Below are 27008 nucleotides of genomic sequence, written 5' to 3' on the forward strand. Positions count from 1 at the left end.
CCGGCGGCCCGCCTCACGCCCATCGCCGCTGGAGCCGCCACTGCCGAGCTGGATCTCTACGCTACGACTTACCTTCCGACGACCACACCACAAAAAATTACAAAAAACAATAATAATTCTCCCTGCATCCTCCCGAAAAAAAAATCCGAAAACGCCGAAAATAATACGCAAAACGCACAAAGTAAGAGAAATAAAAGAGAAACGCGGGCGGTAGATCGCGAGCAGTGGTGTGCTAGCAGCAGAGCAGGCACCTGCCGCCGCCGCCGCGGACGACTACGGAGTGGTAGCGACTGGCGGGCCGACCGGCCGCCGGCCCCACCCCTGGCGCAGGCGCCCTGGCCGCCCCCCAGGGCGCACGCCCGAACTCCTACCGAAAAGTGGAAAAGTGACTCCTCCGAGATACATACGTTATATAGTAAATAATATAATATTAGGTAACACTTCCTAGCGACCGGTGCTCTGATATTTCCATCTAGAATCTCAGATTCGCTCGACCCATATTCGTCTTGAAATTATGAAATCGCCGGGGGCTTTATACGATTTATTCGGTTGTTTTCCTTATATGTCGGTATAGTTCTTTAATTCCGGCGAAGTATTCCGCTGTGAGCGAGGAGCCGTATCCCTTGGGCATCCGGTGAAATTTTGACGTTATTTCGTTACTCGACTCGACGAACATTCGCATTTCAAAAGCGTACGGGACGGCGAACGTTTTAAAAACATAGTCCACGCTGTGCCCGCAGTGGGGCTTAATGTTAGCGTTGAAAATACTGTCGTTTTGGAACAAATGTAGGAATATCTCCTGGTTTACTTTGGAGGCGACGTAGCCGGCTACCTCCTTTGCCGTTTCCGTGCCATTGTTAGAAGAGTTTTCGTTGGCGAACGGATAGAAGATTCCGTGACCGTCGCGTCGTAGTGAAACATAAGCTTTGGTCGATTCTGAATACTTTTGTATCGTATTTCTAATGAATATAGTCTCGTTTTCAGAGTTCGCCTGGTGTCCAGGGTAATCTTGGGAGAAGCTGTTGTTTGCAGCGGAACAATCTGCCCAGGCCACCTCAAAATTTCTAGTTATATCCACTCCGTAGCTTAAATTGTTGATCAGGCGTGTATTCTTCTTCCAATATTCATGTTTCTGAAAATATTTACACATTAGAATAGTTGTAACATCGCATTGAAAATAATGAAATTTGATTGCATTTAAGATTAAGCAGAAGATTAAGATGATATTTGAAGGTCACATCTCTGCACACATGCTTAATTATTAACAGAGAGTTTAGTGTATGTAAAATAGAAAACATTAAATAAGGTATGGTTAGGGATCTTACATTTTGTAACTCTATTTATGGTAGCAAGTAAGCATTTAAGGCGTTTCTTTATTTCCGAACTTACTGCTCTAGAATATTCCATTCCATCAGGGTTTGTAGAGGGGAGGATCACCCATCTGATGTGGTCTATCATCTTCTGATACTCCATACAGGCGACAAGCTGCTCTATGAGGTAGAGGGCGAAACCCACGGGGGCTTCGCTAGCATCCTGGCCTGCGTCTATAACGGTCACGGACTTGGAGCTGTTCCCCCAAGAAGAACCGTTTATAACCACCTGAAATACAATTAAAAGCGTTAACGTTATTAGTTTAGCAACAATTATAGTATGAAGCAATAATTTTACCAAATTTTAGACTTGAATTCTGTTTCTCATTAAAAGCTAAATTATTTGTTATCTGTGTGGTCATTTTACACACACAGTCTATAATTTTCTAAGAAAACTGATTTTCGTGTACTGCTGGCGAATGGTGAACCTACGCATAAATAAAGAAATTATTAACCTCATACAAAGTTCTTCCGACGTACGTGACTCCACTTTTCTTCACTTGAATGACTTTCCCACAGTATTTATATAGAGCGTGCAAAAATACTGTTACCTGAAAAAATAACACAACATTTATTAACGAAAATCGCGCATCCATATAAATGCGAAAGTGTGTCTGTCTGTCCGTCGGTCCATCTGTCTGTCTGTTTGTCTGTCTGTCTGTCTGTTACCTCTTCACGCCCAAACTACTGAACCGATTTTTCTGAAAGATACATAGATTACTTTGAGTCCCGAGAAAGGACATATAATAAGATAAACGAATTTTGGCGCAACGGAGTTGCGGGCGTCATCTAGTATACATACAAACGTACGTCAAATAACTAGTTTCCTAATAAATAAATAAATGGACGTAGTTTTGATGAAGATTTGGACTGTGAACACGTCGTTCGGATTGATACACTTGAGTTTTAGTTAAAGCCACTCTTTACATTAGGTCAAGATGGACAACCAAGATTGCGTAGCTGTTTGTAATATACACAATCGACGCCGAACATGAGCAAAATATGCACTTTCCATATCGCCTGTATTTGTCCATAATTTCCCACCATGTAGTGTATACTGTGGACACTTACAGTGGCGGTGCTAACTGGTACGTTTTCCACACAGGCCTCCTCACCCCCCGATCTTAGATCCCTCAACATGCTCCTGTAGCATGCTCTCATAGACTTGCAGCTGGAATTAAAGCTTTCTTAATGTCCCTCGATAGGACGTTGTTGAACCAAACGGCAAAAATATCACAGACGAACAAAGAACCTCCTCCTTTTTGTAGAAATCAGTTAAAAACACGTTTTAGTGTGCATTCATGCAATTTGATTTTATTCTATTTATTTAGTATATTTATTTATCGTATAGCGCAAACGAAATAATTATGTAGCTTAAATAGACATCAAAATCAAAGTTATATGATTGATCTATGTAGTTGTGTTTACAGTGATTTTAATCATTTACTGCAGTAAAGTAATTATTTGCGTTCATTATACAAATAGTCATACATCAGTTAGGCCATCTAAATATATATATTTCTTGTGTGCGTGTGTCACATACACACGCACACAAGAACTGAACTCCTCCTAAACGACTGGACCAATTTTGATGAAATTTTTTGTGTGTGTTCGTGGAGATTCGAGAATGGTTTAGATTTACAGTTTGGTCTACTGGAAAATGTTTTTTCAATTAATTTCTTATTTATAAGGAGTTGTTGATTTTGGAATGTTTTACATTAGATCCGGCGGACGGCGCTATCATCGCATTCAATATTATTCTATTTCAATTTTAGTTTGTCCTGACAGATGGTGCTACGATTAATTTGAAAAAAATTTTGTTATTCAATTCATGTGCTGATTAAAATATTAAATAAATAACACATAGGCTACAATTTTAACCGACTTTCAAAATGGGGGAGGTGTTATGTTCGTTTTCTTATATTCAACGATTACTCCGCCGTTTGTTAACCGATTTTCAAAATTTTTCTTTTGGTATATAGGGTATCATCCCAATTTGGTATTATATTCACAAAAGTGGTGATCTGATGAAGGATCCATAAGTAATCGAGGGAACTCCTCAAAACTTATAGGGAAACATATGGTGACTTCGGTTTCGTGAGAAGTATTCTAAGCATATGCTACCAACAAGTAAGATTTTGCACCGAGATATACCTGGTATACCGTGGTTCGGAAGGTGCTGAGAGAATTCCTGATTCTTTATAGATACAAGTTTGGGAGTTTCGGCGTTGTTTTAAGAACAGAAAGCATATGCTACTATGCAAATTACATTCTTCATCATCATCATCATCATCATCACTACCATATTATACCATTTCATAGTCTTTTAGATCGAGACTCGAGTTTGTCAAGCGATAATTAAAAAAAATCTATATCTACCTAATATTATAAACCTGAAGAGTATGTTTGCTTGAACGCGTCAATCTCAGAAACTACAGGTCCGATTTAAAAACTTATCTCAGTGTTAGATAGATCATTTATCGAGTAAGACTCATCATTTATCGAGAAGGTTATATTATATTATTACTCTAAGACTAATACGACAGAAGAAACTCAGGAAAATGTGGGAAAAACGGGGGAAATATTTTTTATGGGAAAATGTACCTACGGATTCTGTAAAATTTCTAATTTACGCGGGCGAAGCCGCGCGGGACATCTAGTAAATATATATATTTGCAAAATGTTGTACTGTGTAAAATTTTAATCTACGTTTAAAACATAAAATGTGCGTGTATTTTACTATCGCTAACGGAAATGTTAGAAATTTTCTACATTTCATGTTTCTTGGCTGCACTTTTTGCATGAATTATATTTTATTACCGTTCAACTTGTTTACCGTGACGATTTAATAAGTGGTCCAAAATATTTTATAAGTAACATCGTGGTAAAAACAAGAACAAATGTACATACCCACATTTTGTTGCATTCCCCGGCAAACAAGTCAATAGAACTGTCGAAATAATATGTTACTAGAGATACAATTTATATTTCAAGTACATAATATAAAACAACACTTAAAGTTCCTACCTGATAGAAAAAATAATCTAAAATAAACCATAACGTTTATTGCCAAGACTTGAACGAAAACCAGTTGAAATAAAACAACAATATGTATTTCAAATTTTATTGGCACGAGCTATCGTCATCCAAACAACTTTTTTCCCTCCGATTTGAAAACTCCTTTTTGATTTGGTTAGCAAATACCCTAAACCCAATATAGTACTGCGGTAGAACCTCCTTGAGCAACCTTTCTGGGAAGATAAACTCGTAACCCTTAGTCAACTCCATGGTGTAAGAATATGGGACTCCCACCACCCCAAACGCATAATCATCACTGCCCCCAGCCGCGGGGTACCACTTGCCAGCGCTCATCACCGTCAAATGATCTCCGCCAGCACCATATATTGCTCTTGCTACGTTCTTCGCTAGCGTATCCAATCTTCTCCACTCCTTGGGTAAAATTTCTCCTGTATATCCCCAAGGGTACACCAAATAGTTGCCATAAGAGTGTAGAGAGACGTATAGCTTGAGGCGCTTCTGGTTTTCAAGCATGACGTTTCTGACCATCTGGGTTTCGATCTCGGAGAAGGGTTTAGGGCCAGCGTAGGTTTCGCCGTCGCAGGGGTTTTTGGAGACGCCGCTTACTGCCCACTTATAATCGTAGTTGCGGTTGCCGTCGACGCCGAAACAGTCGTAGCCAGACGGCTTCGAGCGGGTTTTCCTCCAGAGACGGTTCTGGTGATAAAAATGTTTATTTATTCATTACGAACACGTAACATATAAGACCCGAAAATGGACATAATAAGTAACAAATTAAGTCTTAAAATCATCTGGAAATAATGTAACTCAGAAGTTGTTTTTAATATTATCTTGCCACACTGACTATTTAATTTTTTAAAGAATCGATTTGTTGACTACGTCATTATGCTAACTTCTACTACAATCGATGTGCTAAATACTAAATTCTTTCGGGGGTTTAAACAATTTCTGTAAGGCTAATAAACAACCACAATATCGACGAAATGTTCGTTTTTTTTAACTTTTAAAATGTAAGTGAACTTGATGGTCAATGGCCAAAATCGATTTCGAACCTTACCGTACCAAACCGATTTTGCTGACGTCAATACAAGCCTCCATTCAGTGACTCACCGCCTTACTGGTCCTCGAGTACTCGTACCCGTCGGGGTTGACAACCGGCAGGATGTACCAGTCCAGGCCGGCCAGCTCGCTCCTGGCGCTGGGGTCGCTGACCAGCCGCTCTATCAGGTATAACGCCATCGCCGGCGCCACCCACTCGCGCCCGTGGATGCCTACCATAAACAATATTTTACTTTTTTTTACTTAGCCGAAAAGGCTTAGTGCCCTAATGTGGTATACAGTCAACAGTCATATTATTTTGTTAAACTACATTGTAGAAATGATAAATGATCATGATGATCAAATTAAATATTATATTCATATTGATATCGTCTGCCTTTTGCAGAATTCAAATCAAAGGCATCGAAATTACAGCTTTGAGTCCTGGAAAAGGATATAGGTTAGTTTTATCCCGGCAAAATGCAATAAACGAATCGGAGAGACACACTTTCGCATTTGTAACAAATAGTCTGTCAAGAAAGTGAAGAAATCAAAAAGTGGCAACATCGTAGTGTCATCCCTTTCAAATCAATCTAAGAATAAAATCGGCCAAGTGCGAGTTAGACTCGCGCACGAAGGGTTCCGTACCATTAGAGAGAAATAATAGTAAAAAATTGTGATTTTTGTATGGGAGCCCCCCTTAATTATTTAATTTTATTTAAATTTTATTATTAATTAATAAAGATTAAATACAGCTGAGTATTTTGTGAAATTTTCAGGTGCCAATCTGTTGTCATGATTGATACCGAGCAAAAAATTTATGAAAAATGACGTTTGCTGTATGGGAGCCCCCCTTATTTTGTTTTTAGTATTTGTTGTTATAGCGGCAACAGAAATACATAAACTTTGAAAATTTCAACTCTCTAGCTATTACCGTTCTTGAGTTACAGCCTGGAGACATACAGACAGACAGACGGACAGACATCAAAGTCTTAGTTATAGGGTCCCCTTTTTACCCTTTAGGTACGGAACCCTAAAAAAGGGATGACACTACGATGTTGCCACTTTTTAATTTCTTCACTTTCTTGACGGACTATAATAGTCATTAGTCATTACTTATCAGTATGGATAATATTTGTTGCTTAATACTATGTAATATTTTTAAACAACTAAACTTATGTATATAGGATTCAAGGCTTAATTACCTGCATCTACAAAAATTATTGGATTGCTAGCGTTGGGGTTTGAAGATATTTTGACGAGCTTCATCCTCCGTCCTTGAAAACTGTTGCCCAATGTCTGCAGGGTTATTAGATCAGGATACTTCTTGGCTAAGAACTCTATGTGGTCTCTTATCTTAAAAAACATAAAAACAATAAATCACTTCGAAATAAAGGTAAGATTGAAAAAAGTATAATGGTGTTAATAAGCTATATTACATTAGTACAAGGGGCCTGTTTTAGCACTATAATGGACTCTACCAACTAGATACTAGAATCTAGAAAAATTGGGTAGGATAAGGGTGATCCAACGGTGTCAAAATCCATGAAGTCACTTTTTAAATGTAAATTTACTGTAATTTTTTGGTACGAGCAGTCTGCTCTTTGCCAGCGCTATTTCCATAATATAATACGTTAGGAAATATTGAAGTAACTTACTGCATTATAGGAGTGATATTCGTATACACTGAAACCTCCGCTTCTTCTTTTTGCTACTCTATTTACATTATCGAACAACCTGAAAACAACATAGGGAATTAGAAACAGTAATGAAAATAACTTGGCTATGTTTTATTGAAGACGCTCTACAAAATATATCATTGCTCAGTAAAAGGCGTATATATCTATAGGAAAATCTTAAAATTAATCGCGGGCGACATTCAATAAGAGATAAAAAACTAAGAACAAAGTGATTCTACTATAATATCATCGTAGCACCCAATGGATTAATTAACCGATTTTGATGAAATTTTAGATTGTAAGCTGAACAAGCCGTTCTTAGCAAATTTTTCAGCTCACATAAAACTAGCGACTTATGAAAACAATAAGGTTATTTGAGTTCAATATTCCAACTTTGTTATCCATTACCTCCCATAATGTTCTTTAGCGTCGTACTTCAAATGGGCCTTCTCTACCATCTCCTGTATGCTCCTCATCTGGTCCCCTGGTACCAGAACATCGGTGCTGTCGTTGAGGCCTCGGGTGTACTTCAGCACCTCCAGACCCAACACCATGTGTTCAATCACCTCCAACTGTTTCATGTTCTCCGGATATAAGCGGACTAGTGTGTGGCTAGAAAAGAGTTTGTGATAGAGTCGAACTTAACCCTAGAAAGATAATCATATTTTGCAATACGGAAAAGATCGTACGGAAATCATGCGTAAAATTGATGCATGTATTTGAATTAGTTGTAGGTCTAGGTTTATTAATTTATTTTAATGAATTATATGTTATCACGTAAACACATATATATTAGAATAATTAATACTGCACATAATTTTTAAAACTCCTTTATTTGTATTAAAAAAAATCAAAACTTTAAACGCCTTCTATAAATCAATAAAATAGTATTACACTTACTCTTTCTAATGAAGACTTATTTTTTATTTTAATGATCTGTATCTTTTTTAAGTAGAAAATCAACAGTAAGTTTTTTTTATAATTTCAGAAAATAAAGTTACATATAAGTAAGTTACAAACAGCTTTGGCACATATCAACATTATGCTCACTTTTTTACAGTTTTTGCAGGACACATTTGCCTTTCTCCTTTTTCAAAAGGGAAAAAACAACCATAAATCCTTTTTCTTTTTTGCTATTGACTCGTTATTAGGGTCTTCGGATGTATCAAGCACTTCAATTGGCAACATATAAGAGATATTGTATCTCAAATATCTCTTCAAAGTTGGTGCTTCTAAGCGTCTTCGCATAAACATATAGGGCAGTCCCAAGCTACGATATTTCATAAATGTTATGCTACTCAGAGAGCCACATTGATGTTAATTGTAAAGGAGAAAAGGTTAAAATCTCCTTGTGCTTTGGATGTCGGTTCAAAGTTATGAGTTAATAAGCTGTTTATAGAAACAGTGGCGAGTTTTGTCACTTAATATTAAACATGTTTTATTTAAGTTAAAGTGAAGATTATGAAGATCCTAGCAAAGCCTATTTAATTATTCTTAAATGTGTATTATTTTAACCGCTCTACGATGGCCAATACAAGTGATTGCTAAAGTGTACAGGCATTTTCGTCTGCATGATGTCCTGTGTTAGGTGCAAATGTGCAATGTGCATGAGTCATAATCGTAGTGCCAATCATGGTTATTCATCATAAGTCATAACCTAACGTGTAGAACCTTAAAGCGGTATAAACTTACTTATCATAATTTTGTGAAATTTCTCCGCACACAATCTCGGAAAGTCTCAAAACACCTGAAATAAACAAAACATTTTGTAAAATACAACAAACACTAAAAAACGTATATTAAAATAATAATAGTTACTAGGAATTAAGAGCCACAGCCCACAGGACAAGGGACCACGGAGGCGTAAACAAATTTTTAACGCACGAAACTATGTGAAACTACGTTTGTGAAAAGTGATAATACTTTTGGGTGTGTATGTGTCGTAGGATGATTTGATAAATCCGTGTATTCGCGAAATCCCTAGAATTTTCGCGAAAATTCTAGGGATTTCGCGAAAACACGGATTTATCAAATCATCCTACGACATATGCGTTTCTAATTAAGTATAGAGTTTATTGTGAAAGAAGCAGCGCTAAAAGATTTACATTCATTTGGATATTTTTTGTACTTATGGGCAAATTCATGTTATTGCAGGGACATTTCACATAGTCAGATAGAAGTCAAAAGTAACTCACGGTAAACTCTATAAAAAGGACTCAAACATGCCCTAAAGTATTATTTTGTTTTGTTACATCCTATACAACTATATTTGCTGTAAACACAGGATGTTTTTATTTGTAAAGCTAACTTCAGTGTGGCTTAAATGAATTGTAATTACCTAGTAGGCGCCATTACAGTCAGTCCCATTCTTTAATTTGCCCCGACATTGATTGTTTCGGCTTCATCTAATTGGCTTCACCAATCTCTTTGAGCGTCCCCAATCATTTGAATAGAGGAATTTTTCGATTTAGGGTCAGTTACCACCGAGACTAAATGTGACGCGACGACGCTGTGATTTGTAATATGATCTGAATAGCTGATGTTGCCCGCGACTTTTGCCCCGTACCAAATTATTAGATATTATAACATTTTTTAGTCTTTAGGAGCCTATATTATAATAATATCTTTGTATACCACAGCAATATTTCGTCAAAATCTGTCAACTATAAGAATAGGTAAGCATCCAATTAATATTATTTGTACCATTATTGCAGTTAATTACAACGTGACAAGTAGATGCGATGCATTTTTAAATGAGCCATTCAAAACTGAATGTAATTCACAAAATAAAATGTAATTGTAGGGTATTATTGGTACCTGTTGGGCAGTACAATTCCTATTTTGAATTTTAAAATGCTAAGTTTACAAGCAAAACATAAATAAATAAAAGTTTATTCAACATAAATTTGAACATTACACAAAGTACACATTTAAAAGAAAAAGAAGAAAATCAAGATTTTTAAAACAATAATACAGAATACAGACAAATAATATGATGGTAACTGGATAAAACAAAAGCACAAAAAATAACAAATTTACAAAACAAAATAAAAAAATAGTGCTAAATAAACACCTAATGATGATTTTATCGTAACCGGTCGTGTAAAACATAATTGTTATTAATAAAAGTGGAAAAAGTGCATGAAAAGTGTATATTATTACTGTGAAATAAACATCGTCATCGTGTCTCAGTATGAACGCACCCTTAGCTGCAATTAATCATGATTCGATGAAATTTCATTATACATAATCTACTACATAATATTATACTGTAACATTTGTACTGCATCTAATACTGACAAATTGATCCTTTGAACTCGCGACTTCCCAGTAATTTTAATATTAATTGAACATAATATTTCCTTTTTAATTTTACCGTTATTGGATGTGATCGGAAAAATGTCTATTTATACATTAATTGCCTGAAATTGGGCTTCTCATTTGATGTTCCATCCAAAAAATGAAGCCTACATACAAAAATGTATGTAGAGATCATTTGGAAATATTAACCTACTCAAAAATTAATTTCTGCGAATTGAGAATGAGAAGATATTTTTTTGTATAATGGATACATTTAAAAGTATAGTCCATACTAGTCCAAAATTACCAATATTAATACCTAGATGTAGTCAGCAAAATCAGTGCGCTGAAATTCGGAAACCGTAAATCTTTCGAGACAAAAAACTATCCTATTCCCGGAGCTCAAAGTTATATAGGGCTCAATATCTTTCATCAAAATCAAACTATTATCCATACTATCCATTCTAATATTATAAATGCGAAAGTGAGTCTGTCTGACTGTATGTCTGTTACCTATTCACGCCCATAAATAAATAAAATAAAAATAAAATGTCTTTATTTCAGGCATAAATGTACCCATACAGATTATATAAAATATTATGTAAAATTAAAATTAAAATAAAATAACGTTGACACTGTAAAGGGGTGTCCAGTCATTAAAAATTAGTCTTAAGAAATTGTTGCTGAGTGGCATGTTCATTATTGAATAAGCTCATTAAATAAAGATTTAAAAAAAAATCACTTCTTGTTCTGGTTCATGTGAACAGAGATCCACCGCACGTACATTCAATTAATGTAGTAGTCGTCAGAGATAGCTACCGCTGGACCGATTTTGCTAAAATTTGGCATGAATATACTTTAACATCCGAGAAAGACATAGGATACTTTTTGTGCTGGAAAAATGTACGGTTCCCGCGCGATAAACGAGTTTTGGCGTAACGGAGTTGCGGGTGTCATCTAGTTACAATATAACAATAGACAGACAGATAGAAAGACAAACAGACACAAAAAAGCTGATACATGGGTAATGAGTTGAAGGCATACTAGGCGCAGGAGAGAGACAGATGGAAGTCTTTGGGGGAGGCCTTTGCCCAGCAGTGGGACAGTTTAGGCTTAAATAATAATAATAATGGGTAATATTTTTATAATGTGCGAGTTTCTTACGCCGGTTCTTCTCGGCGGGGTAGTTCCCGAACCGGTGGTAGGCCTCATGTAGACACGACGTTCTATAAGTGTTAACTTTGTTAACCTACGTAGAAATAAATATTTTTCATTCAGTCATTCATTCATTCATTTCATTATAAAGATAGCAGCAACGAAAAAACAGAACTTCATAATAGTCGGGTCGATAAACACATTTACATAACTACAGTTACTGGTCGTTACACAAATCATCTAATTAATTACTAATTTCTTCCTTCCGCTTATTATCAGCCTATTTAACCCTGTTGATGCCACGCAAAAATATGCTATTATTACAACGTGATTACAACGTAGCAAATCCATACTAATCTATATGACATATTATAAAACAAAGTAGCTTTTTTCCCTCATGTCCCTTTGTTCCCTTTAATCTTTAAAACTACGCAACGGATTTTGATGATTATTTCAGTGTTAGATAGCCCATTTATCGAGGAAGGTTATAGGCTATATTTTATCACGCTAAGACTAATATGAGCGAAGAAACAGAGGAAAATGTGGAAAAAACGGGGAAAATTATTTGAAAGGGCTAATTTGAACGCACTAATCTCAGGAACTACTAGTCCGATTTAAAAAAAATCATTAAGTGTTAGATAGTCCATTTATTGAGGAAGGCTATAATTTATCACGCTAAGACTAATAGGAGAATGTGGAAAAAACGGGGGAAATTATTTGAAAGGGCTTATCTCGCGAACTACTGTAGCAATTTCTATGTTATTTGGCACAGATAAGAAGTAGACCACGTGAAGGATCGTAGATCATCATCTATCGATTTTAATCATTTTTTCAGTGGCTACATATTTCGCTGTCGGGTCGCTAGTAATATTATAAATGCGAAAGTGCATCTGTCTTTCTGTTACCTCATCACACCTAAACCGCTAAACCGATTCAGCAGAATCGAAAGCAACAACTTAATATCTGGACATAATTTTAGTCCCGAAGATTATTATATATATATATATATATATTTAAGGCGCAAAAGAAATGTATCAGAATTATAGCCAATATACGTACAAGTTACAACTGAGAGTTGTCAGCCGTATTTTAAAAAATATAAACTTCTTACCTTTCCGTGTTTGTACATATACGAAGTAGCATTATTTGTGCGATCAAATCTACATTTGTTTGAGCGTTTCAACACAAAAAGACTAGCCGACAAATTATGTTGTGTTGAATCAAAAACCACCCTAATTAGAAAAAATGTTTTTGGTATGACAACTAAAATATACAATAAACTACCGCAGAGTCTTAGAGAAATAGACAGCATTCAAAGATTTAAAAATGAATTAAAAAAGTATTTGGTTGATAAATGCTTCTATACTATCGAAGATCTCTTTCGTGAATGTAAATTTTAAACATAATATGTATCTAATTTATTGCCGACTTCTAATAAACTTAAAAATTAATTTGCTATTGTTATAATAATATTATTCTAAATGAATAACGTACTATGACATGCTTTAAATATTTTTATGGAGAAATTACTACATACCTATTTACATTGTCATTTTAATTTAATAATGACATTTTTATACATAATAGTTTAGAATAATATTAATGAATTCATTTTACTACATTATATTAATTATTGTTGACTGTATAATTCTTTTATGACCTTTTTTAGACTGTAATAATTCTCTATTGTTAATTTTGCATGCCAACAAAGGCCTATGTGTTGAACCTAATATGAAATATAAGACCTAAATTATTGTAACACACATACGCAAAAATAAATGAATTTGAATTTGAAGAAATGTACGGTTCCCGCGTGATAAACGAATTTTAGCGCAACGATTTTGCGTACACCAATTATTGGTATTATGTATATATGTTACTGTAAAAGCTCGAACTTCGGTAAATCTTAAGATATGAGTGTAAATCTTTACCGACACGAGTTGGTAAATGTAAGTATTTCTAATAATTACGACGATTTTTTGTCCTCCGGTCGACCAGGCCCATTCGTGACGAAGCATGGCTCTTCCACGGACCACTTGAATTTACAATAACTAGAGATCGCCCAATGGTCGAAATTCGACCTTGCTTGCAACGACATTAGGACTACTACCTATATTTTGTAAAAAATATTGACTTCATCATAGTTTTTTTCAATTCTTATCTCTGGGACTCAGCTGATCTCAGACTGGCCGTTTAAGCATTGTCTAATAGTCTCCAAAATTAAATATAAAAAAAAAAACAATAATCCATTTTCAATTTGTCAACTTGTTGTCAGCAGACTTCAACCATAAATAAAAGAGTTTAATTCGTATGTATAGGCTTGTCACTCAAAAATCTGTCATTTTTCCTAGTAGTAGTGTCGTAGTGTGTGTAACGTTTTATTTGTTAAAAATATATATGATAAAAGGATAATTTTAAAATAATATTAGCTCGATGCACTCCTTCACCATATAAGCTATAACTGTGCGAAATTTCATGCACCTACGTTTCCCCATTTTTCGTAAAAAGGGTTGCAAAGTTTTTCTCTCACGTATTAATATATAGATATTAAAATAAAATAAAGATTTTTGGGGGCCTTCCATACTAAAAACACAATTTCTGGCCAGTTTTTGCTCTATAACGGTACGGTACCCTTTGTGCGCGAGTCTGACTCTCACTTAGCCGTTTTTTTCAACATAATATACGATGCCTTAAACATAAATCCTAAGATCTACCAACTATAAATGGTAGTAAAAGTTCGTATCGCAAACCTTTTCGGACATTTACCATTAGGAATTATTAGATCTTAGGTTTTACTAGAAAATCTTAGTATTTACTGTAGTTCGAGCTTTTACAGTAACATATATAATATATCTTTATAAAAAATAAAGATATATTGTGTAGTTTCTCTACGAAGATTTCTTGAGTACTTTTTGGAGCTCAAACTTTTTTTTACGTTTCTCATGATAATATTTTTATTAATTAAATCTGTTTCATGTGTTTAAGATATTATTAAATACTTAGATAAAATGTGCTTCCGTTACCCACTTTAGTTATATTTAAACAGTGTGTTTTAAAATAAAATCAATTCAAAAACGAAACACGCTGCCTAAGACTCTACATTTAAAATCTTCCTTTAAAATACATTTAAAACATTTAAAATAAATCCAGAAGAAGGGAATAAGACATGATTCGATTTATTGGGAGTTGTCGTTTGTGAGAAATCTGAGATAATATTTAAAATTTATTGACATGGAAAATTCAATCTTAATGCTCTCCGGCGAATGCAATATTGTGAGGACGGAAATAGAAAATATATGGTCGTTGTGTGCAGTATATTAACTTAATATCCTCCGCGCATGATGAAATACGAAATATCATAAAATATTATATAAAATGTGGATTGAATTTATTATTATTAGTTCATATTTGTAGTAATTGAAATCCCTATTTCGATTCATATTATATCTGTTGACAGTGGTTAAGTTCGGTAAAACTTATAGAGATTTTATACGTAGGAGAGCCATGCTTCGGCACGGATGGGTCGGCTCGGCCGGAGAAATACCACGTTCTCACAGAAAACCGGCGTGAAACAGCGCTAGCGCTGTGTTTCGCCGAGTGAGTGAGCTTACCGGAGGCCCAATCCCCTACCCTATTCCCTTCCCTACCCTACCCAATTCCCTTCCCATCCCTACCCTCCCCTATTACCCTATTCCCTCTTAAAAGGCCGGCAACGCACCTGCAGCTCTTCTGATGCTGCGAGTGTCCATGGGTGACGGAAGTTGCTTTCCATCAGGTGACCCGTTTGCTCGTTTGCCCCCTTATTTCATAAAAAAAAGATACTTAAAAATAACTTGGTGTCTTATAATCTTAGCGTTGTCAAAAAAATACTTTGTGTGTGTCTTACAATAAAGCAGCTTGCAGTTTTTGATGTATTTTGCCAGTACACATACTTCGATTATTAAAATAAACTATAGTTTAAATATATTTAGTTAAAGACTACTTACATAACACAAAAATCCACTTCGCCATCCTTGCAAATAACAATAAATTCCTACTAATTTTTATTTTATTTGAACTTCGAATATATTTTACGGATTTTTTTTCGGCGCGAAGCCGTCCGCGCGTCTTTCTCCGCGGCCGCTGACTGCGCCGGCCTGCGCACGCGCAGCCAGGATTTTATGTAAACTCGTACATGACAAACTTGATTGTTTACGATGCTGTTTTGGTTTTCGCTATAGTCTTTGCTTTGTAAAAAAAATCTTTGGTCTTGATTGAGTCCAGAAATGACATAAAATCAAATTAAAGCCAAATCAGAAACTCTACTTTCGGGTTTAGCTCCGGATTTAATCTAACAGGTTAAAGGTAAAAAATCGGCCAAGTGCGAGTTGGACTCGCGCACGAAGGGCTCCTTACCGTTATAGAGCAAAAATATGGCAAAAATTGTGTTTTTGTATGGGAGCTCTCCTTAAATTTTTATTTTATTTTAATGTTATTAATTATTATTGAAGTAGACATAAAATAAAGGCCTTTGTGAAAATATCATGTGCCTACCTATTGCCATTACTAATATAGAGCAAAAAAAGCCGAAAATATCACGTTTGTCATATGGGAGCCACCCTTAAATATTTATTTTATTTTGTTTTCTATTTTTGTTATAGCGGCAACCGAAATACACAATCTGTGAAAATTTCAGAAGTCTAGCTATAGCGGGTTCTTGAGTTACAGCCTGGAGACACACAGACGGACGGACGGACGGAGTACGGACGGACAGATATCGAAGACTTAGTAATAAGGTCCCGTTTTTACCCTTTGGGTACGGAACCCTAAAAATTACCAACCTACACATTATTTTTTGAGCAAAAAAAGAACAACTATTTGTAACATCTAAAACTTTAATAATATTGCATTAATACTGCAGTATCGGGCAAAAGTAAAAAAAAAAAAACAGATGAATGTCGTTGGTACAGAATACAGATCAGCGCTGAGAATCATAACAGTAAACCGCGAGATGAATTAATACAACCTGAATGAGGACCAAATTAAAAGGGGTTAATGAACTACCAGGTGTCATCAACCATGCGATATTTTACCGACTTAAAAAAAAGAGGGGTCTATGTTCGGCAGTAGATAATTTTTATTTCTCTGACGCATATTTTCGCCGTATATCCAATACGGCGAAAATATGCGTATTAAAACTTTTCTTATTTGAATCTTCAATTTTCGTAATTTACCTTGTACCTATAACTTTATAAGCTGTAATTCAAAGTATAAAAATAGGCATTGGAAATGGTACGCGGAATCCAAAACTACAACAGCTGAAAAAAGTTTCGAGCTTCAAATATTAAAATTAGAGCTATGAAATATAAAGCTTTATTAGCATGATTAGTTTCTAGAAAAATCCCTACCCACGAATCAGACCTTGGCAAAAAAGAACCTTATTTTTTTCAATCTAAAACTAGCCTTTGCCACAACTTGAAATATAATTACACACGCCTAAATAAGTTTCGCTCGAAAAAAATTCAATTCCATTGTTCATGTTTTCCATTTAATTTTTTAATCAAATTTGCAAATAGCCGAATCAGAAAAGCGTAATTATGAAACGTCGCCAAATGTTGACGACGACTGGATGAAGTGTCAAAGATGGCGCCGTGGGACCACCTACACGAGGCATTGAAATGTGAGTCACAGTTTGAGGGTTCTGTACAAATAATTATATTAATACCGAATAAACACCGCTGGAATTATGATAAGATAGGAGCGATTTTCAGTGTATTGAAAACACAGATAACCATAATTTCATTGAAATTGTGATATTTTATCTTATATGTTTGCTGTTTGAGAAACATTTTTTTTGCTTTATGAATTATAATACAGGGTGAACTTTGAAAGTAGCAGTGCTTAAAGAAGTTCCTTCTAACTTCTATGTTTCTATAGAAAACACCTCGACGCACGTCACGAATTTTCCCATTCATAAATTTAAAAAGTATCGTCACACTGTGTTAAGCTAAAAAATCTTGGATTTTGCCTCACTCTAGGAACCCCTAATAACGGAGTTTCATTGATAAGACAGAACAATGTATAGTCGTATGGTCCCGCTATGTACCGACATAACAGTTTTGTACCAACAACCAACATCAGACAAAGTTTAATATCTTAGGATTTACAGTAACAAATTCATTTATACTATTTTAGAATACCCATTATAAATACATATACTATCTAAATGTAACCACACACCAGTATGTCACAAACTCACAGTACAAACGTTGTTTTATATTATGCCCCTACATTAAATCTATAATATAAAAATGAGTCGCTGAATGTGTTGCTAAGCGCAAAACTCGAGAACGGCTGAACGGATTGGGCTAATTTTAGTCTTAAAATATCCGTAGAAGTCCAGGGAAGGTTTTTAAGTGACACGAAGTTCACCGGGACAGCTAGTAAATTATAAAATTAAAAATTGTGTAATAGCTAGGTAGAGAAGGGCGCCGCGCCGTAATAAAATATTGACTTGTAAGTGCGCCGCGCCGCAGGCAGAAAAAGATTGGGAACCCCTGGATTATACTGTAAATCAGGCGGCAACACGCGGCCCGCGGGCCGTGAATGAATGTTTTGTAAATAAGTTATAAGTATAAATGTGTTTCCTAATATTGCTAGTTAGTATGTATTACAACTTAAAATTGTAGCTGTTTGTGTCATTTTGTAGTAAAAAGTTTCTAGAAAAGCCCTCATTGCGTAGGTATATAATTGGGCTTCTAGGGTTAATACGAGTATAAGGCCTACGGCCCGCCATTAGCTTGTTTTGCCACCTTATGGCCCTTGCCTGCCAAAAGGTTGCCGACCGCTGCTATAAATTATAATACATTCTTTTTAGAGGGTCAACAAATCCTGCATTCACAGCCTTTTTATAGAGAACACGTCTTCAGCATCGTTGTGCACTTTTTGCGATGGGTAATTTTTTATAACTCAGGTGACGAGATCGAAAAAAATTTAAGTCTGGGGGAGAGCAATAAGTTTCCCGTCTTTCTAAAGCAATGAAAAATATATTATTACATATTCACTAATATTGCTGGTACTCCCCGAGTGTTACTCATTTTTTAACCGACTTCCAAAAAACGAGGAGGTTATATATTCGGCTGTGGATATATATATTTTTTTTGCATTATCCAAAAAACTATACGGTTGTTTTCCATCAGGTGAGGCAATGGCTTATTTTAAAATATACTTCATTAAAAAATCATGAATCTTACACGGACCACGCTTCCCTTTCATTAAAGGTTCTAGAACTGCTGGTTGTGTTGACGGTCACGTGACCAGTGTTTCACGTGGACGAAGCCTCGCAAAAGCAAGTTACTGATGGAGCTGCCTTAAAATATTAATATAATATGCACTGTTTATATAATTTTATAGAGTGAGTGAGTTTACCGGAGGCCCAATCCGGAAGGGAAAAGGGTAGGGCCTTTTCCCTTCCCTACCCTCTCCTATTTCCTCCCCTACCCACCCCTACTCCCTTCCCTACCCTCCCCTATTACCCTATTCCCTCCCAAAAGGCCGGCAACGCACCTGCAGCTCTTTTAATGTTGTGAGTATCTATGGGCGACGGTAGCTGCTTTCCATCAGGTGACCCGTTTGCTCGTCTGCCCCCCTTTTTATAAAAGAAGCTATAAGTAATCGCTTTGAGTGCCATATCTTTTAATATACCAACTCTTTAACTCAATGTTTTGAAATTCTGGCCTTAAAATAAGTCACGTGTTGAGCCATGTTTGGTGTGTAGAAAGTGAAATGCCGAAACTGCCCACTAGACGTGGCCCATGAATCACCACTTTCCTCCGCCGCGTTTGTATGCAGAACCTGTTGCACGTTGACCAACCTAGATTGGAATCCGCTTAGGTAGACTTACGTTAAGAAATTTTATAATAGGAAAGTGACATTTAGGAATTGGGAATGGGGTTTAGGTCATTGAGTGAGTTTACCTGGTTGGAATACGTCATACTAATAATTATTTACTATATAACATCGGCCAAGTACGAGTTGTACTCGCGCATGAACCACTACAGAGCAAAAATAGGGTAAAAAAATTATTTTTTGTATGGGATCCCCCCTTAATAATTTAATTTATTTAAATTTTATTATTAATTATAAAAACATAAATACAATTATGCTTATAAAAGCATAAATACAAGACGTATTTTGTGAACATTTCAATTGCCTATGAGTTGCCGTTATTGATTAAGGGTCCCCCTTAAATATTTAATTTATTTTGTTTTTAGTATTTGCTGTAATAACGGCAACAGATATACTTACACAATCTGTGATAATTTCAGAAGTCTAGCTATAGCGGTTCTTGAGTTACAGCCTGGTGACAGACGGACGGACAGACATCGAAGTCTTAGTAATAGGGTCCCGTTTTTACCATTTGGCTATGTACCATTGATTCCTAGGCAGTTGACGGACCTACGTCATTTGGTCGGCTCATGTCAGTTCAATGTTAGCTGTGATCGGTCGCATCTGGGCTTGTACCATGAAACTGTTTTGAGACTCAAATAATCGGAAGAGAATGCCGCCTCCTACTCTAACAAACGTAAAATGACGTCGTTAGAGCAGGACGCAGCATTCTCGTCCGATTGTTTGAGTCTCAAAACGGTTTTGTAATAGGCCTACAGGGCCTCTATCATGAGCTCTTAAATCCATTCTTTTTACGTCCTTATCTGACTGTATAAGGACGTAAAGTGAATGGATTTAAGAGCTCATAATAGGGCCCCAGGTCGCATGGGTTTGTCGGAACGCGACTAAATTAGTTAAGTCCTCCAACGCCTAGGAATCAACTTCTCTGATAGTACTATGTATACAAAATAATTGATAAAATGTTACAGCGCTTTTTGGGTAACTTTATGGGAATAAAAAATAGCTTGTGCATTAATCAATGGTTGGGACTTAGGTTTTGTACCCTTAATAGTAATCAAGGTTACAAAACCTAAGTCCAAACCACAAGCTATTTTTTATTAGGTATCTGTGATCTAACTCTGTGATCCGTTCTTGCGCGAAACACTAAGATACACACAATATATTATTTAAAAACATTTGCCTTTGTAATCATATTTTCAATTATTTTATAAGAGGTAGGAGCTGGGAAAGGTTTCTACAGATACAAAAATTCGCAGTTTAATCACTTTCTTTAGAATTATTAACTGTATGTATAAAAGTAAATACGGTATCAATGACCCTTTTCCAAATATGCGTTAACGAGGCTTGATTTAATGGTATCTTGGCTGTTCCTTGATAAGGCTGCATCAGAAATTCCATCGCAAATGGTACTCCTATTATCTGAAGCGAAATAATTATATTATTATTGATTTAAAGCCTTAAAACCTTAAAGAAAATATCTTCAAAATAATTAAAACAGCGAAGCAAGAAGTAAAGAATTTAGTGTCTATGATTATTGTGATTCCGATAATATTACTTATCATCATAATATTACGTCATAAATTAATATAAGAGATTTGATATTATTTTTTAACGGGCTTCGAAAAATCTGGACTGTTTTAATGGGACAGAGTACAGACTACAGAGTAGACTAAAATGCCTATAATATAGGAAAATGAATTTCTGCAGGATTTCCTACTTCATTCACCTCGGCAGCATAGTCCACGCTAGTGCCAGCGACCGGGCCATACCAGATGTATACAGTCTTCAAATTCACAGATGCTGTATTAAAGACTTTTCTCATAGCTTCGTCGATTTCACCCTTCAGGTCCAAGTATTTGTCTTCGTCAGATTCTTCGTCTGTATGTCCCTTGGGAATCAAAACTGTATTGCCCTGAAAAGAAGATTATTAATAATGTTCTTATTTGGGAATGGTTTTAAAAGGTATGTGTCCTAATGCAGATTCCATTAGAGTTGGAATACTAAACTACTGCCTAGAGTTTATAAATAAAGGCGCGATAAGTTTCGCATCCAAGTTAACAGCATTCGTCAATCATCACCAAGGAGAACCAATACAACAGAGTAATGGCAGGATTGTTAATAGCGACCCTACCACCTTTTATACCACACTGATGCTTTAATAGTTTCGAGAGTCAAACGTAACGAAAGATAGTTTTGTTTAAAAAAAAGCGTTATAGAATAACCCTATAATCGAAGTTATTGTCTGTGGCGTGGACATGTATGTATGCTGCCATCCTTTTGCCGTATCGCAGGAACACATCCTTGATAGCTTCAGTTTCCGCCTCCGAGAACGGTTCAGGACCTGGGTAGAGCTGGTCGCAGGAGGACACATTGGATTTGGAGGCCCAGGCGATATCGAAGTTGCGGTCCAAAGCCACACCACCACAGCCCTCATGAGGAGACACGTTCTTGTTCCAATCATTATCCTGAAATTTTGCACTCTTTCAATGGTGAAAAGCGTAAATATGATCGTAAGTGGATGAAGATATGATAGATGAGTGAATGAATTACCAAAAAATGGACAAAAGAGTACCAAAATCTCTTGCTTACATAACATTCATATACAAATTCCTTATTAATACATACATACATAATAATATACAATATAACAAATTAATATAATTTTAATATAGAATAGTAAAGTTACCCTTCTAGCAAACCCATCCGGATTAGCAACTGGAATAAGGAATATGTCAAAATTCTTCAAATGGGATAAATAAAACGAAATCAGTAATTTTAACTGCGTCGTTTCGTAGAGACACGGGATTTTCCATAGCTCAAACGTAGATAGGCCGTGAACTATAAATATTATTTTCTTTCCCTCAGCATCCATTTCTGTGTTAATTTCCTTACTTTTGTTTCCATTTTCTACTTTGTTTTCTTTGTCTATCCCAATCCCTTTATTAGTATTTTCGTTTTGCATTGCAGTATCAATATCTTTACTTATGGTCGTGGTTTCAACATCTGAACCAATATCTTCTCCTCTATCTTTTTTTAGTTCATTTACGTCTGCTCTTCCCACTTTTTTGTCCCCATTAGCATCTGATATTTTCAATAAAACAATATCTTTATATTCCACTGTTCTACCTATTACTTCTGCAGTTGCATTTGCGTTCGGGAAGTATCTCAAAACTTTTAGTAGATCATTTTTTAACTGTTAATAAAGGCTTGAGTAAAGTTTAGTTGTAAATAATAATATGTATCAAATAACTATGATTTAATATACAACAATTAATTCATTTTAGACTTATTGCCGCACGTAGGCACACGAGACATATTTTAGTTTTTATATATTACTTCACATTTATTGTATGAAGAGATTGACAGAAATTGTATGAAGATTAGAGATAATAATATCAAAATATTGATTTAAGTGAAGTAAATAATAAAATGTCCCTGAGTGTGGCCATAGTATTACTATTTCTTTATAGTAATCGTACGTATTACTTATTTAAAATAAACCAATAGATATTTTGTTTCTTACATCGTATGGGTTGAGTATTGTCTTCTTTTTAACCGAATCCTTTTCTCTTCTAGTACTCTTTTTGTTTTTTTTCATTTTGTGCATTACTGTAACAATAACAACAAGTCTGCTAGTAGTCATAATCTTTTTTAAGAATCGTTAAGCAAAAAAGGGTGATGTAAAATAGTCATGATTATATATACCATACTTTGATTTTCCATTTTTAGTAGTCTTTGATTCTTCCTTCTTATTTTTCTTAGTTTCGCTGGTTGTTTTATTATTGGTTACTTTTTTCTTTTCAGTAGTAGTATTTTTATTCCCGGAAGTGTTTATTTCTTCCTCAGTACTTATTGATGTTGGAATCGTAATAGTACTCATTTCATTTGTATCATTGTCTATTGTAATCTCATCATCCAAATCAAGCGTAGATCTTAAATAATTTTTTGTCATTAAGTAGAAAAAAGTACAGCTTTTAAATTATTGAATACTAATAAGTATTTTTAGAAGGCTTATTCTTTTAAACTTACTTAGACTTTGTGGATTTTAATATAATATCTTCATGGGGTGTAATTTTCTGTGTCCTAGTAACTTTTATTGTACTCGTTTTTATACTTTTAGAAGTAACTTCATTCAGATTGGTGATGTTTCGTTTTATATAAACGAATTTAGTTAAAGCTTGACGATACTTATCTAATTTTGTAGACGGGAAGTTAATCCAATTAAAACGGGTAGATCTAAAACATTTTTTATGAGATGAATGGGAGGGCGCAAATATTTTCTCTATATTTTTATGGTACAACTTAATAAACTAATTGATATGTGATCTATTTAACAAAACAAAAGCGACTTTGCGACCTCACTTTTGAATTCCGGTCACAAATAGAGTAAGTGCAGACACACAAGTGAATGATATTAATGCCCTCGACATTAAGCCCTCTCTACACTCTGACATTGTGTGCGACTCCGAATAAAAGAGAGTGTGGATGATGTTCGCGTTCGCGCTTCACGAGCCCCTTGTGGCGGGCAAAAAAACCGACACCGGACGGGGAAAGCCGCGAAGCGCGAACTCGAAGCCGCGAAACCCTCCACACTCGCGGTTCACGGTCTTTACGGGCTTTCGCGCCGCGAGTGTGGAGCCCGCATTACAGTAAATTACAAAAATTTACTTACGGTCTCTTTTTTACTTCGACTAGATAAGTTCCCGGCAACTGTCGCGCAACGTTTTTGGTTGACAGACTTTTATCTTTCGTCCTATCGCTGGTGCCACCTGAAAACCGTGTAATACATGTAAATATTATTCTTACGGTGATATTAGTTCACTCGAGTAAATGTTCATTCGAATGAAATAATCATTTTATTTTAAACTTCATGACTCCCGCAGTTCGTTAATTTTTCCGGAACGGGAAAGTATCCTATGTCCTTTCCCGGGACTCAAAGTATCTCCATACCAAATTTCAACAAAATCAGTTTAGCGATTTGGGCGTAAAGAGGTAACAGACAGACTTTCATATTAATAAGATTATTACAGCAATGCAATAACAGCAATGCACGTCTTGTTATCTGATGTAGATATTTCGAGTGTCCATGGGCGAATGCTTTCAATCAGGTGATTCGTTTGTTCGTTCACTTTTAACTCTACAAATCGGTGGCTTCAATTTTGTGTTTATACTTATTTTATTGACATTTAAATTCCATAAAAGTTATTTTTTATATCGGAACACATACACGTACAATAAATATTTAGAAGCACTAAAAATATTTTAAGCTTCACCGACATTTAAGCGATTTTTAGCAAACAATTAAACATTCGGTTACAGCGCACCGCTGCGCTTTTATTTGCAACCATAAACTCAATTTACAATGTTTTTTATGTTTTCTCATATTTCACCGGCATTTTGTTATCGATTTTCGATGCGTGAAAGTAAAAATGGAAACTTTTATAATGCACGCTGTACAAAATGTAATACATTTTTCAACGTTTCAAGTGTAACTAAAATATAAGGAAAATAATTATATTATTACGACCGCACTCAGAGACATTTAATGATGATTAAACTTCAATTAAATGTAGAGTTTGCATTAAACTTCAATTAAATGTAGAATATGGGCTTATGTCAGAATCTTAATTTAACTACAGTTAAGTAATTAATATTCGTCTCTGTGTGGCAGTTAGGTAAGTGTTCATCCAGACTGAACAGTGAACAGCAACTTTGCTAATTTTTAAATCCAAATCTACATTTTACAGTAGTTTTTGTGAGAAGTGACAAGAACATTAGCGAAATTTTGCCCCTATAATATTGTACTTTGTGTTAGTGTCCTGTTTCTAAACAAGATAATATATTTTTCGATAAAGGCTTCGTCCGCGTCAACACACAATTATTCATTCGTAAAAAGCAGACGAAGTCGCGGACACAAACAGCTAGTAATATAATATTTTTACTAACAAACATAATATTCAATAACCTACCCGATTACCAAGGTTTAATCTGGAATCTAGATCCAGGAGTAAACAGGCACTAAACTCTAAAGCACTATACAACTGCCCCCTTAAATCTTGACCGCGCGAACATTAAATTTTTCACGACCTCCTTAAATGTGATGTTCCCCTAGTAGTCGGAAGACAGGCAATGGCCTAAAACTATTTTTACCCGACTACGACCAACCAAAGGGTGATGGTGATTATATATTATTATGTCTTACTAGAGGTTCCGCGCGGCTTCGCCCGCGTAAATTAGATATTTAATAGACAAAAAATAGCCTATGATCCTTCACGTGGTCTACTTCTTATCTTTGCCAAATAACAAAAAAATTGCTACAGTCGTTCGTGAGATAAGCCCTTTCAAAAAATTTCCCCCATTTTTTGCATATTTTCCTCTATTTCCAAGCTCCTATTAGTTTTAGCGTGATAAAATATAGCTTGTAGCCGTCCTAGATAAAGGGGCTTTCTAACATTGAATTTTTTTTTTTAAATCGGACCAGTAGTTCCTGAGATTAGCGCGTTCAAACAAACAAACTAACAAACTCTTCCGCTTTATAATATTAAGCATAGATGATGAAGACAATGTCGTTCATAGTTTTAGCACGGATTTTGTGACGAAGAAATTTTCAGCTGAGTTCGAAAAAAGCAGAAGGTAGTACTTGCTGTGTATTTTTTCTTATTCACGATATTTCGACTGCTTTCCAGAAGCCGTGGTCACAATTGAAGAGAAATGACAGATATCGTGCTTGTTGAAGTTTTTCTTCAATTAGGAAAGTTGCTTCCCTGCTAAAAGAAGCTTCGATTGAGAAATATTTTCTCTCTATCTTATTTAACGGTATAAATTATATAAAGGGCTTGTTTCACCACTTTCTGATAAAGTGCCTAATAGGCTAACTTTTTTGACAGATTCTCCATACTTGATCTGTCAAGTTAATTGGTGGATAGCCTTATCAGGAAGTGGTGAAACAGGCCCTTAGTCACCAAAATTCCTAAATTTTTAGGCTTAGGTAGATATCAAGCAATCGGTATTTTTTAATACATAATATATGAGCTGGGTTCTACTTTTCCTACAGTATAACTTATAAGTTACTACAGTATATAAACGCTGTCGCTAGCTCTCATAACATGAAGCCACCACGTCGTAAACGCGAGGTAAGATTTACACCAACACAAAAAAACTGTTACCCACCCACCAATCTTCATCTACACAGGGTATTAAACACACATTTTGGCTTTAAAACGGTCCCGTAAGATGTGAAAATTGTTTATGCTTCGGTTAATAACCATTTTATTTTTTTTAATTTGGAGCTTACACTCAAAGGATACAACGACTGGGGTATTATAGCCTAACATACATATTTTTCTTATTGAAAAATAGCTTCAAAAATATTTTTACACAAAATGTTGTTCTTTTTTTCTATAAAATATTTTTTTACGAATCAGCTAACGAGGAAACGGGTCACCTGATGGAAAGCAACTACCGTCGCGTCCCCTATATGGACTCTCGTAAGTCGTAACATTAAAAGAGCTGCAGGAGCGTTGCCGGCCTTTATTCTCAT

General features: G+C 35.5%; 3 protein-coding genes across 7 annotated transcripts; all 3 read right to left on the reverse strand.

Moving 5' to 3' along the window:
* Positions 1–411: 411 nt before the first annotated feature.
* Positions 412–4461, reverse strand: LOC121737135 (zinc carboxypeptidase A 1-like). 2 transcript variants are annotated; one of them, XM_042128700.1, is made up of 6 exons: positions 4398–4461; positions 4281–4320; positions 2442–2541; positions 1826–1921; positions 1390–1599; positions 412–1132 (listed from the first exon to the last, which is right to left on the reverse strand). In XM_042128700.1, exons 1-6 carry the CDS (start codon positions 4426–4428, stop codon positions 542–544), a joined length of 1068 nt encoding a protein of 355 aa, XP_041984634.1. In that variant the 5' UTR covers positions 4429–4461; the 3' UTR covers positions 412–541. The 2 variants fall into 2 exon arrangements, with proteins under 2 accessions (XP_041984634.1, XP_041984635.1); XM_042128701.1 differs by lacking the exons at positions 2442–2541; positions 4398–4461 and having other exon boundaries at positions 4281–4383.
* Positions 4462–4484: 23 nt separating this feature from the next.
* LOC121737133 (carboxypeptidase B-like) lies at positions 4485–15741 on the reverse strand. Its single transcript, XM_042128695.1, has 7 exons — positions 15568–15741; positions 8819–8873; positions 7535–7738; positions 7106–7184; positions 6653–6803; positions 5520–5680; positions 4485–5105 (listed from the first exon to the last, which is right to left on the reverse strand). Exons 1-7 carry the CDS (start codon positions 15590–15592, stop codon positions 4494–4496), a joined length of 1287 nt encoding a protein of 428 aa, XP_041984629.1. The 5' UTR covers positions 15593–15741; the 3' UTR covers positions 4485–4493.
* Positions 15742–20717: 4976 nt separating this feature from the next.
* Positions 20718–24891, reverse strand: LOC121737134 (carboxypeptidase B-like). 4 transcript variants are annotated; one of them, XM_042128699.1, is made up of 10 exons: positions 24696–24891; positions 24141–24237; positions 23498–23704; positions 23179–23400; positions 22992–23077; positions 22361–22661; positions 22155–22183; positions 21691–21933; positions 21195–21380; positions 20718–20887 (listed from the first exon to the last, which is right to left on the reverse strand). In XM_042128699.1, the coding sequence occupies exons 4-10, from the start codon at positions 23189–23191 to the stop codon at positions 20726–20728; spliced, it is 1020 nt and encodes a 339-aa protein (XP_041984633.1). In that variant the 5' UTR covers positions 23192–23400; positions 23498–23704; positions 24141–24237; positions 24696–24891; the 3' UTR covers positions 20718–20725. The 4 variants fall into 4 exon arrangements, with proteins under 4 accessions (XP_041984633.1, XP_041984632.1, XP_041984630.1 ...); XM_042128698.1 differs by having other exon boundaries at positions 22155–22661; positions 24702–24891; XM_042128696.1 differs by having other exon boundaries at positions 22155–22661.
* Positions 24892–27008: the final 2117 nt, after the last annotated feature.

This window comes from Aricia agestis, chromosome 20 (assembly GCF_905147365.1).
Source record: "Aricia agestis chromosome 20, ilAriAges1.1, whole genome shotgun sequence".
NCBI lineage: Eukaryota > Metazoa > Arthropoda > Insecta > Lepidoptera > Lycaenidae > Aricia > Aricia agestis.

Excerpts from the sequence above, each read along its gene's own strand:
- LOC121737135 (XM_042128700.1), bottom strand. The coding sequence starts at position 4,428 with ATGGTTTATTTTAGATTATTTTTTCTATCAG. Across the intron at positions 1,600-1,825 it reads TCGGAAGAACTTTGTATGAG|GTGGTTATAAACGGTTCTTC; the intron begins GTTAATAATTTC and ends ATTGTATTTCAG. Across the intron at positions 1,133-1,389 it reads GAATGGAATATTCTAGAGCA|AAACATGAATATTGGAAGAA; the intron begins GTAAGTTCGGAA and ends AAATATTTTCAG.
- LOC121737133 (XM_042128695.1), bottom strand. The coding sequence starts at position 15,592 with ATGGCGAAGTGGATTTTTGTGTTAT. Across the intron at positions 8,874-15,567 it reads GAAGTGGATTTTTGTGTTAT|GTGTTTTGAGACTTTCCGAG; the intron begins GTAAGTAGTCTT and ends TGTTTATTTCAG. Across the intron at positions 5,681-6,652 it reads AATAATTTTTGTAGATGCAG|GCATCCACGGGCGCGAGTGG; the intron begins GTAATTAAGCCT and ends TGTTTATGGTAG.
- LOC121737134 (XM_042128698.1), bottom strand. Across the intron at positions 22,662-22,991 it reads CAATACTCAACCCATACGAT|TTAAAAAATGATCTACTAAA; the intron begins GTAAGAAACAAA and ends CTTTATTAACAG. Across the intron at positions 20,888-21,194 it reads GCGTGGACTATGCTGCCGAG|ATAATAGGAGTACCATTTGC; the intron begins GTGAATGAAGTA and ends ATTTCGCTTCAG.